General features: G+C 40.0%; 1 protein-coding gene across 1 annotated transcript in view; it reads left to right on the top strand.

Annotated features, from left to right (window-relative positions):
* FREM2 (FRAS1 related extracellular matrix 2) overlaps nucleotides 1-14,319 on the top strand; it is a 168,749-nt gene that overhangs the window by 64,753 nt on the left and 89,677 nt on the right. Inside the window, exon 3 of the mRNA XM_025996841.2 lies at nucleotides 9,181-9,327. Within this exon, the coding sequence (XP_025852626.1) occupies nucleotides 9,181-9,327 (147 nt within the window). The remainder of the gene's footprint in view (nucleotides 1-9,180; nucleotides 9,328-14,319) is intronic.

Consider the following 14,319-nt stretch of genomic DNA (forward strand, 5'->3'; position numbering starts at 1 on the left):
TAGCTCTAATATTCCAGGATTCTGGCTGAAAATTCACTCACCGTATTTTAATTCATAGAATGGCTCTTATGCTGTCATTCCATCTTCATCCCTCCTTCCTGGCCATCAAATTTATTTATTTTTATTTTTATTTATTTATGATAGTCACACAGAGAGAGAGAGAGGCAGAGACACAGGAGGAGGGAGAAGCAGGCTCCATGCAGGGAGCCCGACGTGGGATTCGATCCCGGGTCTCCAGGATCGTGCCCTGGGCCAAAGGCAGGCGCTAAACCGCTGCGCCACCCAGGGATCCCCCTGCCATCAAATTTAAATTTCAGTAATAATAGAAACAATTTAGGTTAATTTTTTTTTTAATTTTTATTTATGATAGTCACAGAGAGAGAGAGAGAGGCAGAGACACAGTCAGAGGGAGAAGCAGGCTCCATGCACCGGGAGCCTGATGTGGGATTTGATCCCGGGTCTCCAGGATCGCGCCCTGGGCCAAAGGCAGGCGCCAAACCACTGCGCCACCCAGGGATCCCCTAGAAACAATTTAGGTTAAAGAAGGTTCCTTCTTCTTCTTCTTCTTTTCTTCTTCTTCTTTTCTTCTTTTCTTCTTCTTCTTCTTCTTTTCTTCTTTTCTTCTTCTTCTTCTTCTTCTTCTTCTTCCTTCTTCTTCTTCTTCCTTCTTCTTCTTCTTCTTTCTTCTTCTTCTTTCTTCTTCTTCTTCTTTTCTTCTTTTCTTCTTCTTCTTCCTTTTTTTAACAGATTAAGGCACCTCTGGGGTTTTATTCTCTTATATTTTTCTCTCAGTGTGGATACAGCACACTTTCAAAAGATAATCCAAAATGTAGCTCAAACTGTAATCCTTGTTAATTGCAATGGCTATGTGTTATGTGCATGGTGCTGTTATACAAATAGGAATTAGAAAACAACCTCACTTCACAGGGAATTAACCAAATGGTGCTAAACCGGTTACTGGGAGAGGTGCTCCAAGCACTGCTTTCATTTCCCCATAGAGTTTCCCTGGGGTGGGGGGAGATGTCTGGCGCCACAAAAGGAATTAGGCTCTGGTTTGAACAGAGACCTTCAGGCTAGTAAATTTATTTTAAGAATGTGTTGCCAGAGATCTAATAAATTTATATAATGTGTTGCCCTCAGGCAGTGCATGCAAGAAGTCTTGCTGCACCAGGTGTTTTGTTTTGTATTTTTTTTTCCTTTCCCCAGAGGCAGGAGAAGGTGTGGATCTTCTTGACAAAACTTAACTCAGCTTTTGATAAAGCAGTTATTGTTTCTATGAAAGTATAGGGTTTGGGGGATTCTTAAAATTCTATTTGTTGGGGCCCCTGGGTGGCTTAGTTGGTTAAGAGACCAATTCTTGATTTCAGCTTAGGTCAGGGTCTCAGTGTTGAGACTAAGCCTCATGGTGGGTTCAGCGTTCAGCGTTCAGCAAGGAGTCTGCTGGGGAATCTCTGCACTCCACCCCCTACACCCCCAGTCGTGTGTGGACTTTCTCTCTCGAAAAAAAAAAAAGAATCAATAAATCTTTTTTTAAAGATTATTTATTTATTTGAGAGAGAGAGAGAGAGATCGAGAACAAGCAGGAGAAAAGGGCAGAGGGAGAAGCAGACACTCAGCTGAGCAGGGAGCCAGACTCTTGTCTGTTCAATATTGAACAATATTTGAAATCACAGTTTAAATAAAAAGTCCACAAGACTAGACCTGAAAACCCCTAGGTTTTACTTCTCTTCTGCCAATGGCTGCTTGCTAATCTTATTTAAATCGCAGCTTTCTGGATCTTGATAAAATGCAGCTGGGAGAAAATAAGCAAATAAGAAATCCAGCCTTCCTTCTTGCTCCAAAATGCTTGAAGTTTATATTTGTATTGTTCACCTGCATAATTATTTCTTGAATTAGTTTATGTCCTTATGTCCTTGTTTAAAACACAGAATCACACTTTCTTTTTCAGAACAAAGTTTCCTTGGCCGCTCAGAGCACAGCATTGAGAGGACTAAGTTAGCTTTTAATTTTGATTGCAGATAATCATCTAGTAACCTGCATGCTGTAAATGAGAGCTCACCTTGCAATTATATGTTTGCTTTGTCCTTTGTCTTCTGTGGATGTACACCTGAATTCCTTGTCTGGGCCGTGCATACCAACAGGGGAGGCCTTCATTCCACTGGATTTAAACTTCTAAATAAGAAAGCAAAGTTTTGCACCGTTAAATTAAGTTTAGATTAAGGAAATATTTTTTTTTAAGCCCAAGGTTGGGAGATGTAAGCTCATTGTTCTCCTCATTTCTTTTTTGTTACAGGGGGTGAAAATAAATACTTTCCATTCCTTGTGGGGGGTGGGGAGGATGGGGTTGGGGAGGCGGACAAGCTGAATGAAACAGGGAAGATTTCTGCAGGCTCAGGCTTGCCACTCTGACCTAGCTGTGCCCTGACGGAGCACTTCATTCAGCCTGGAAGCGTTTTCCTTCCAGCTTCCTGGCTTTTCGCTATGGCCCCATATTCATTCATAAAACAAGCAGGTCTTACTAGTAGCTCCTGTTAACTTTTCTATGATTCAGCCTCAAATATTTGGAACTGTCCTTAACACCCCTTTGTTTTCCCACCAGATTCTTGCCTTTTGTCGGCCTCACTTCTCATTAGCATGAGAAGGTTTGCTGCTGGTAGAGGGAAACACACAGATCATCAGGTTTGCTTCTATTCTGAAGCACTCATTTGTAAAGTGAATTAGAGCAAATTAAAATGAAGTTGGAGTCATCTGTAAATAGAATACAGACCTAAATGAAGTTAATCTGGTTACTCAGAGGAAGCATAGAAAGAATACTAGCAGGCTGCAAGTGAATCCTTGATCTATCACATACTTGGTTAAGGCTAATAATTTAGCCCGGCAGTATTTTCCTTTTTCATAGAATGTCGGAATGCCTCATTGGCAGGGTTATTATTGTGACATGCATTGAGATGATGTGGGTATTACCAAAATGACCCTATAACTCCGTTGTGTCCAGCCCTCCCCTCCGAGTGTTTTCAAGGTCCCCAGTGCAGACCTAATATTCAGCCCGTTTACACCTGTACTAGATTGAATTCCAGTTGTTTTTGGCCAGGATCACTTTTGATTGGTCAGTTCTTGTGTTGTGCCAATTCTGGTTGGTCAAGCCCATGCTTCTGCTCAAGGGTGTTTCCCATAAAAAGTGCAGCCCTATGGTATCACCACAGCTCTGCCTGGAATCCCAGTATCTGTGTCCCGCTGCCCTGCTGCAGGGACCTGCATACAGCCCCAGGAGCCACCAGGCCTGGGCGCCAGTGGTGAACTTTTCTGTTGTTGTGTATCCAATGAAGAGGATGTTCAAACATCCTGCACTGAACCTGGTGCGAAAGAGATTAAGTATCTCTTTAAATTTCCACTTATGAGGGGCACCTGGGTGGCTCAGTCAGTTATGCCTGTGCCTTCAGCTCAGGTCATGATCCCGGAGTGCTGGGATTGAGGACCACGTCGAACTCCCTGCTCAGGGGGAGTCTACTTCTCACCTTCCCTCTCTGCCTTTTCCCCTGCTCCTCCTCTGTCTCTCGCTTACACGAAGTCTCTCAAATGAATAAAATCTTTAAAAAATAATAAATTTCCACTTACGGTTTTCTCTTTTCGTGGGAACCAAAAGTTCATTCAGAAGCCTGGGCATGAATTAGAGATGATTAACACCCTCACACTTAATTCTGAATCTCTACTTTGCCACAATGTTAAAGACTTTGTACAGAGTCTACATTATTGTGGCCGACACATCCATGTCTATTACTTTTTTTTTAAAGATTTTATATATTTATTCATGAGAGACACACAGAGAGAGGCAGAGACATAGAGGGAGAAGCAGACTCCTCGCAGGGAACCGGATGAGGGAGGGACTCAATCCCCCGACTTGGAATCATGCCCTGAGCTGAAGGCAGATGCTCAACTGCTGAGCCACCCAGGTATCCCCATCCATGTCTCTTACAATGAGCTCTCTCTCCAGAAGCTCCTTTATAGCCCAAAAACGTCAGCTTCCATGGAGTCTGTCACTCCAGTTCTGCAGACAAACGTGGATAGGCATGAATCCTGGATGGGAGCTATGCTTAAACCGAGATCCCAGAACAAATTATTGTGAGATTCTCTAGAGGGATTAGGAGGTATTTTGCACCAGAATTCATCCTGTGTATATTGTTTTCCTATAGGTTAAAAATTATCAAGGTGCCTTGCTGGCTCAGTCAGTAGAGCATGTGACTCTTGATCTTAAGGTTGTGAGTTACAGCCCCACATTGGGCATGGAGCCTACTTAAAGTCATCCTGTAAATTCTCTCTGTATGTTCTCAGAATATGGAGGGGAGCCATATGTGTATTTATGCCATCTCCCATCATTGAATGTCAACTCTCAGGGGTAAGGGGAGGGATGTTTCAAAGCCAAGTTGACTTCAGCTTTGCATCCGGGATTTTCAGTAAACTTTGAAATCCATCTAAGGACTAAAGGACAGGGCTCTAGGAGCTCTTAAAGTTTCTTGTGTGGAAGATTCTAAGGCAAAGCAAAGTTTAAAAGATCATCCTAGGGACATCTGGGTGACGCAGATGGTTAAGCGTCCAATTCTTGGTTTCAGCTCAGTTGGCGATCTCAGGGTCATGAGATCGAGCCCTGCGTTGAACTCCACACTCCTTGGGATTCTCTCTTCCTCTTCCTCTGCCTCTGCTCACATGCTCTCTCTCTCTCAAATAAATAAATAAATCTTAAAAAAAAAAAAAAAGACCATTCTAGTACAGAAATGGCAATGAAATAAATCCCTTATTTTAGCTTTAGTTTTTGATTTTCACTATAAATAGTAACACAGATGTTGATGGTACCTGCATGGTTGTTAACCACTGTCCTTGCCTTCTAAGGCAAAGGAACAAAACTGCTTCAAACTGTAGTCACCTAATTTTCCCAGTAAATCAGGTAATACCATTGCCTTAATCTTTTCTAATATAAATATCTATTTCTATCGCTCACTTAAAAGACATGTCCAGCTTTTTAAAATGGCTATACAGTTGATTCCCAGTTTCAGCTTTCAGTTTGAACTTTATTCTGAGCAAACAAAAAGTTAGCAAGCTAGAAAAAGCTAACCAATAGAATTATGCTCTATCAGTAACTAACTTTTCTCCAAGAAAAATATTTGTGAAAACATTTTTAAAAAATTGTCAAAGCTAAATGGATACCCAGAAATTACCCTGACCAAAACAAGTCAGAGGTATGGCATTAGTTTTATATTGAAGATGTGTAATTTGTCTTTAGAGAAAGCAGGCAGCTCTGTGTTCTTAGGGGGGGTTAATTGAAGGTTGTGATTCTTTGTTATTCTAAAACAAAAACAAAAACAAACAAAACACAAAAGAAAAAAAACTTCTTATGTTCCCACTGAAAAAGAAAATGAAGAATCCTAAAGACCAGCTGGAAAAGTTCAAAAGAGGTCTTTTCATCAAACTCTTAATGGCTTTAGTGTCAGGGTTTGGGGACAAAGCCTATGGGAGTGTGGTTATCAGCTGTCAGGCACCTGTTGTTATGGATTTATGACACAGCTAGGGACTTTAGCTTGTTTCCAGTGAGACGTTGAGACTCATTCATTGTGCATCACAGATGACAGAGTCTGTTCTAGAAACTAAACTAAGTGATAAAATAAGCCCCCAAAATAAAATTAAATAATAAAGTCAGTAATAAGTAAAATTGCAGTAAAAATTTGTCAATAGCTTACGTTAATTTCACCTACAATTTCACATTCAGTAAGCTGCAGTGATTGCTAGTCAAAGTATTAACATTTATTATTCCCACATATCAAGGTTCTAGAGGAGTTTGCATGGCATGTGATAAATGAGTAAATAATGTGTCTTTTCATTCTTTAGATAAAATACAAAGTTCAACTGTGCAAGGTCAGTTTTAATAACAAGAATTGCAATAAACTGCAGCTTATCCCTTAGATCCCTGTACTACTCCTGCATGAGAAATAGTACCTGAGATTTTACAAATTCCAAAAAGCAGTAGGATTCACATGAATATAAATCAGAGGTGATGTAGCACTTCATTTTTTCAGCATTAAGCTTTATACACTTAACTTCATATTTTCTAGCAAAATATGTACTTATAAAGCCCAGGTTTAGAGTGAATGCTAAGCATTTAAAACAATTCTCCTAGCACATGTCACTGTACCAAGAGCGAAGTTTCTTGGTACTATTTCTGAATTTTATTTCAAATAAAATCTCGGGATGCCTGGTTGGCTCAGCGGTTGAGCATCTGTCTTTAGCTCAGGGTGTGATCCTGGAGTCCCAGGATCGAGTCCTGGATCGGGCTCCCTGCATGGAGCCTACTTCTCCCTCTGCCTGTGTCTCTGGCTCTCTCCATGTATCTCTCTCATCAATCAATAAATAAAATCTTAAAAAAAATAAAATAAAATCTCAAAGCAGCAGACATATGAAATCCTGGCAAACTTGTTTAACTGTGTGTCTCTTGAAACCCTTGATTAACCAGTAACCTGGCACCTTCATTCATCTGGAACGTAAGTATCAACCCGAGAAAATTTTATACGTTTGTAAGTAGAGATGAAGTTAGCTATTCCTAAGACCATGCATGCAAGCTACTTCATAACGGAAGGAAAGGGTTAAAGAGGCCCTGAATCATCAGTAATCCCTGGGGATGTCTAGATAAACACAAATCCCAGTGATTTACATTCATAGGTAATCATTTAAAACCTTCACATAGGGTTTAAGAATAGAAGTATGCAGGACGTTTTAGAAAGCCTTTATTAAAAATGATTACTTCTTTTTTTCAAACAAAAGACTCAGTACCAAAAGAGTTCTGTTACATTTATGTAGGATATTAAAATTGCCTGAGAAATGAAGCGCTACTGAATTTCTTTCAACAGAGACTGTAGAGTGTGTCTCACTCATTTAGTAAGCACTTCTCTAATAGTTAGGCAGAAGGAAATCTCTGCCCTCCTGGCTCATGTGTTACGAAAGGGCGAGACAAAATGAATAGACAAAAGAGTAAACATATATAGGATACGAGGTTATGGGAAGCACTGTGGAGAAAAAATTAATCAGAATTTGGGCCTAGAGCATGCTGCGGTTTGCACTGGGGCTGTTTTATATAGGATGTCAAGGCCTCACTGGTTCAATATTCCTAAGATATGGAATATTTAGAAGTGTGATATTTTCTGGAATATTTAAGGAAAGGATTAGAATCAGATCTTACAGTTAGCTAAAGAGCGTCAGAATTTAGAGAAATAGAGAAACTGGGTGCTTCGTGATCTCTTCTTGGATATAAGGAAAGAGCAATAAAGTATTCAGAACTATCAACTAAAATTCATTTGTTGAGCACAAGCGTTAACTGAAGAGGTCAGGTGTTATTGCCCACAAGTCAAAACTGAAGAGTGAGCTTGGTTTGTGTTGGCTGAAAAGCATTATGAAAAAAAGGAATAAAACAAGCAGGAGTCACAAAGTAGACACTCTACTCCTAAAAATCATACTTACTACCTAGGTTTCCTCAGTCCTTATTGTGTCGCAGACCCTACTTTGGACTCGGAAGCTAGGATGAATTTGGCCAGTCCCGTCCCGAGGAACTCAGGCAGTTAGGAGAAGCAAATACCGGCGTGTGGACAAGAGCTGTAATGACTGGGTGGCGAGGTAGAAGCACACAGCATCGTGACCCCGCGCCAGAAAAGCCGCAGGTACCCAGGCAGGAGACAGAGCCTGTGCAAGCACCGCCAGCGTGTTCAGAGAGGTTGGGCGTGACTGGATGTTTCTGTAGAGAAGCACCGTGACGTGAGGCCGGAGGTGTTAGCATGGACGAGGAATGACTTGGCGCAGCGTGACAAGAAGTTGGGGGAAAAATCTGGGGCTCGATGGAGTCACAGTCTAAATGATGGCGAAGTGAGAGAGAAAACAGAGGTGCTTTCATATAATAATTAGTGAGAGATCAGAAATGTCTTCTTTGTTAATTTAATTGATCAAATGTTATTCTCGTCTTCCTTATCTATTACTTTTTAGAAGCAATGTTCCAAATAGTAGGACACGAACACAGTAATTTTAAAAATGTTTTCCCTAAATAATTTCTGCTGCACTGAGTGTTCTTCTTCGTCAACTGATAACTCAAAGTCACTCTGACTTTTATGTTAAAAATTTCTAGCCAAGATGAACATGGTTTCATGTGCACATTCTCTCGGTGTTTCCCCTTGTGCAGATTTTTTTGCCCTCAGTCCATTAAAGTCCTGAGGTTTTCCTGACTCATTTTTCTCTAGAGTAGCTCTCTCTGTGTGAACTCAGAGGAGAAGAAACTAGAGTTAAAATGGTGCCTCTGGCTGTGTTTGTTATTTGGGCTTCTCCCCACTCTTTTCCAGAAAGACTTAAAAGACGTCACCAATGCCTTTGTTGATAAACCTCACTTCACTCTGAAATACTTGGTGTAGATCAAAGGAAGTGGAGGGATACTGCAGAGTGATGAGCTGATAACCATTTCTCCTTTCATTTCCCCAGCCTAGCAGCTTGCACCTTAGAGAGATCAGACACAGCTCGGCCTCTCCTGACGGGCAGGCTGGCTCCATCCTGCTGGGAGGTGGGGCCCGGAGCCTTATCTGGAGAGTAGACTGGAGTCACTGAAAAGAGCTGTTTGCTCTTAGGAGTGGAGTGGGGTAGAGTGGGGAAGGGAGGCGGAGAAGCGGTATTTGTTTTTTCTTAAGTGGTTATAATTAAAGCTTTCCACCCAATTGCTCGGTGAACCAGAAAAAGGTATTTGTGAATTTGTGTGTGTTTTTAACCTCACAAATGAGCCTTGCGACCCGCTTCAGAAAGAAAACCTGCTCTCCGGCGACACCTTGTGGAATGTGGGTTGTCCTGCAACTCGATGGAATTGCTTCTGCACGCCGCGCGCTCCTTCCTTCCTTCCTTCCCGGTAGCTCCTTACCCTGTGTGCTCCTTACCCATGTTGCCTTCTAAAGATCAGGGAATTTTGTGAAGGATTATGTCGACTGTTGTATTTTTGTAGGACAGTCGCCGAACAGAAGCTGTATCCCCAGGTGTGTATTCTGGAGTTGCGTGTCAAACCAAGTAACTATAGTGATTCTTAACGTTGCATCATTAAAGTCATCCGTGGAATTTTTAAGGTCATTCATTCAAGAAAGCACTGATTTGGGGCTTTACATTTTTGTTTTCTAGGAGGAAACAAATTAACCAAGCAACATTTTCGTCTGAATTGGGCGTGGATCTCCTTTGAAAAGGAATATTACCTGATCAATGAGGACTCCAAATTTCTAGATGTCGTTCTTAAACGTAGAGGGTTTTTGGGAGAGACTTCATTTATAAGTAAGTTTAATTTGCGCTTCTGTCTCAAAATCCCCCTTTTTCTAGTGAAAGTTCATAATTTTACCATGATTAAAATATGTTTAGTTTACTGCTCTAGATTTAAAGCTTAGGGGAATGTTGACATTTAAAGGTCTTTAACTGCTAAAGAATCTGTCAAGAATTTTGTGTCAAGGCTAAATCACAGAGACAAAAGGCTGCAAATATAGGAAATGTGTAACCAATTGCATATACCTCTCCAAACCTTCTACCTACATATGATCTTTCTCTGATATAAGGTTATTTAACCTTACAAAAATGACGGTAGCCACTCATAAGTTAAAAAATTGTAAATGTCACTAGACCTTAGAAGAGGCTTAGGCGAATCTGTAATTTAACCATAAGATACAAATCTGCAGGAATGTCAATGTAGAAATATATGAGGGCCACTTTAATAATAAGCAAATGAAAAACCATTCAGTAACCTATTACACATTGAAGTGTAATTTACTATTTGTTGCACTAGAATGCTCTGCCACAGGTCACAAAAAGTTACATAAAAGTACACAAAGTACATAAAAGATGTACATTATGGCTTTTCTTCAGAACCAACAGTAAAATATTAAATACTGTTTTGCTGCTTTTCCCTTTTAAATCAAACTGAGAATCAAAAGCAGAGAAGAAAGGCTTTTTTCAAGCCAATCCAAGCTCACATTCAATTTCACGGAGGCATAAAATAGAGAAAAGTAGGTATATTGGTAACTTTAAACACTAACATAGCACAAAATATTTGGCATATTGATGAAAAGTGAAAGCACCCCAAGCAATCATATTATTTTTGGTATTGTATGTTTTATAGACATCTAGGCTGATAGAATTTTCATGCGGTAAAAGAGCTTTCATTGTCAGCTAAGATAGGAATCTAGGAAAATGTTGGCAATAAAAAAGAATAAAAACTGAGCAATCCTGTGTTTGTCTGCAAAACAATTATTTGAAAATTTTCTGGTCCGTGAAATGCAAAAGCCTTAATGAGTAGATCCCTATGCACTCGCACGTGCCCACTCTCTCTCTCTCTCTCTCTCTCTCTCTCTCTCACACACACACACACACACACACAGCACAAACCATGCCTTAGCCACAGCCACAGTCCCCACCCACCCACCTTGTTCCCTCTGATGTTTGGATGCTGGATATTAATTACTCCCTTTTTTCTTAAAGAGTGTTTTTGTTTTTTAACTGTAGAAGAGGGATTTTCACACTACGGTCTGCCCATCTCTTAGGATTACTTAGCTCAAGGGGAACTGGTCCACCTGCAGGCCCTCGGCAGCCAGGGCAGCTCTGCTTCCATCTTTATTCGCACGCACCTCTTCTCAGCTGTCATTTACACTCTCTGTGCCAACCTTTGAAAGCACAGGGAACACTCCTGTTGCTCTCTGGTTAGGAGCATGTTTTCTTTGCACACACACACACACACACATGTGCTCTGCAGACCAGGAATCTCATCCTGTTTTACTTATTGCGAGTGATGAGCCTTAACTGTGCTTTGTGCTTGAGAATAGGGGGAAAATAACTAAAACACAGAGAACCTTAGCAATTCTTAAGGATGCCTTCACCCATTTGCATTTTGCCTGAATTCCTGGTGGGTATACTCAATTTACTCACATACACAAAATCCACTGCAATTCATGGAAAAGTTAATAGTTGAAAGATATTTTAAAATGGGAAATCTTTCCACATTTTTCTCTTCGTTTTCTTTTTAAAGCTGAATCCTAAAATGTCAAACAAGAGCTCTTTTTCTCTCCCAATGTTGTTTTTTCTGTGAACTCTTATTTCCTATGGGTGGAGATGAGCTCCAGCTATTCTACAAAGGTTCTTTAGCTCTCCTTGGTCAACCTCACGTTACTTAGTAACTTGGGGAGATAGGAAGTTGGAAAGACTTCTGTGTGTGGCCCACACCCATCAATCACTGAAGATGGCAGTAGGATTCAAGCTGGGATAGAGAATAGAAGGCAGATTAAAGAGGAAGGCAGCCTCCAGGAAGCTCTACAATGAATGTGTTTCATGTTCCTGTTTCCTAAAACCTCCACTTTGACTTATGAACTTTTAGAATTAGATAGCTTATGACATCTCTAAAGGCAGACAATCACTTACCTTCAGGAGCACAGCTAGTAAACCATGAATTACATGAAGTGTATATATATATATTTTCTCAGAGGTGACTTTTCACTTTATAACCAATATAACCCATTAATAAATTAAATATGTCTTTGCATTTCATAAAGGTGTTTGAATTTCAAAGATTTTATTACTGCCAGTTATTGAGCATTTACTAAATACAAGATACTTCATTAAGCACATTAGGTACTTTTACTTTTGTCTTTTACTCCTTACGACTTACTTTGTTTGCTAACTCAACCTAATATTTTCTTGAGTGCTTACTCAGTGCCAGGCATTGTGTTACATAATGGACTATGAAGTGGCCATCATAGCTGACATTTATTGAGTTCTTATTATGTGCCAGCCCTAGTGCCCAATACCTTACATAGTCAACCCCATAAGAGGAGTGTCATGATAAACCCCATTATGCAGGTAAAGAAACAGAGAGGTTGTCAGATGTCCAAAGCTACCAAGGGGCAGAGCTGAAATTTGGCCCCGGAGCTAACTTTCTGAACTACCCCACGATGGTGCTTCTTAAATTCTCCACAACTGAGGAGGTTCATAACCTGCCTGAGATCCCAGTGCTGCTCTGTGGCAGAGGTAGGGTATGAAATCTATTCTCTCCTTCCGAAAGTACCTTGCTTGACCTCTGTGCCATTTTTTCATGCCAGAGGAAAAGATGCAATTGTGGTTTCACTCAGTAAATCAAAGTAATATGTTTTGTTTAATAATTAATTCTTTTTGAAAAAAATAAAAACGTAAGTTTAAGCCCAATTTGTAAGCTTTTTGATTTCCAGAATTCTTTTTGCCCCATCTAATAATGTTACTTATAACATATATGGTTTACCAGCTGAATATTTGTATCTCCAAGTAAGAGCATTTTTTGAGCATTGTGTGCACTTGAACTGTCTCATCCACCACATTATATGAAAATGTGGACTAATCTGTGGCCTCCCCAGTCTATATGCCATTTCTTCATCCTTTATTAAAATGGGCACGTAAGTAAAGGTCCTTGTGGAGTTATGAAGTATTTAGTATGTGTCTACCTACTCTCAGATTTTAATGCACATGAGTTTTACCTGGATCTTGTTATAATGTTGATTCTGATTCAGTGGGTCTGGGATTTCTAAAATTCTGCATTTCTAATAATAAGCTCTCAGATGTTGCTTATGCTGCTGGTCCATGGATCACACTATAAGTAACAAGATAGATAAGCACTATACTCAGAGTAGGTATGTGTGTTAACTATAAAAAGAAAATCTTTATTTTTGATCCAAAACAAGTTTAGTATTTCATCTGTCTTATTTTAATCCTCTAAAAATATAACCTGTCCTTTTTAGTTTTATCTCATGTTTGAGAAGCATATCAACAATTTAAGACAACAGTCTTTTTTTTTTTCACAAGATGAAGGGGCACCTGGGTGGCTCCGTTCAGTTAAACATCTGTCTTTGGCTCAGGTCATGATCCCAGGGTCCTGGGATCAAGCCCCTCATTGGGGTCCCTCCTTAATGAGGATTTTGCTTGTCCCTCTCCCTCTGCCCCTCCCCCCTGCTTTTAGCTATCCCTCTCTCTCTCTCTCTCTTTCCCTCTATCTCTCTTTCCCTCTCCCTCCCTCTCCCTCTCCCCCCCCTCAAATAAATAAATAAAATCTTAAAAAAATTGAAGTCCATTCCTCTTTGCTTGGCGAATCAACAGTTTTGCCTATTTATAACTTACATATAATTGGGCATATTTTATAAAATCCACCCAAAAAATTATACATGTTTTTAGCAGCAACAGTGAGATTTGGTGTTATAACATACAATTTTTTTTAGGTGGATAACTTGATTATCACTTAGTAAGAATGACTAGTTGGAACTAGTGGACGTTCCTTGTATTATACTCATTCCTTTTTGTCTTTAACTGCCTTTTGAATCCCAAGGAAAATTGCATGATTGCTAAAACAAAACAAAACAGAGAAGTGGGCAGTGGTTATCAGACACCAAATAAAAGATTCTTTGCCTGGCTCATGCCACTGGGGATAGATGGATCAATGAGCAGCATGTACACTGGAACCTCAGAGAGAATGATTCCTATCATCATCACCTTGGCAGTGAATTATGGTGGACCCAAGAGGTGTTGACAACCTGTCTGTGTGCATTAGGAACCAGAGAGCTAACAGGAAGTCTGTAACATTGAACAAAATATGTAGTGCTAAAATTCCTGATTCTGTGCACTTTTTCCTACTGACATTAAATAGATCATGCTTTATCTACTAATAAAAAGGAAATGCGGGACCCCTGGGTGGCTCAGGGTTGAGCACCAGCCTTCAGCCCAGGGTGTGATCCTGGAGTCCCAGGATCGAGTCCCACATCAGGGTCCCTGCATGGAGCCTACTTCTCCCTCTGCCTGTGTCTCTGCCTCTCTCTCTGTCTCTCTGTCTCTCTCTCTCTCTCTGTCTCTCTCATGAATAAATAAATAAAATCTTAAAAAAAAAAAAAGAAAATGCAACATTTGTATCTCAGTTGTTTTTCTGAGCTCTGTAAGACAAAAATATTTTAATGAAATATTTATTTTCACTTTCATTTTAAGATGAGACTAGCAGTAACGTTATGCAGGTGAAGCAATAAATACACTAATCTTACATAAGGACTGTTATCTAAACAGAAGACAGAACAACTGTCTGAAACAAATGAGAAATGTTAGAAAGACTTTATTTTCAGACTTTTAAATCTAGTTACAAGATTTTATTTTTCCCTTTTAAAGCCTGTTTTTCCTACCAACTTCTCTAAAAATGCCAATGTTTAAAGAAATATGCTTGAAAAGTATTAACTTGACTTGCTAAGAGGTTCTGATTCAGTACTTAGGGTACACTAACAC

Source organism: Vulpes vulpes, chromosome 9 (genome assembly GCF_048418805.1).
Source record: "Vulpes vulpes isolate BD-2025 chromosome 9, VulVul3, whole genome shotgun sequence".
Lineage (NCBI taxonomy): Eukaryota > Metazoa > Chordata > Mammalia > Carnivora > Canidae > Vulpes > Vulpes vulpes.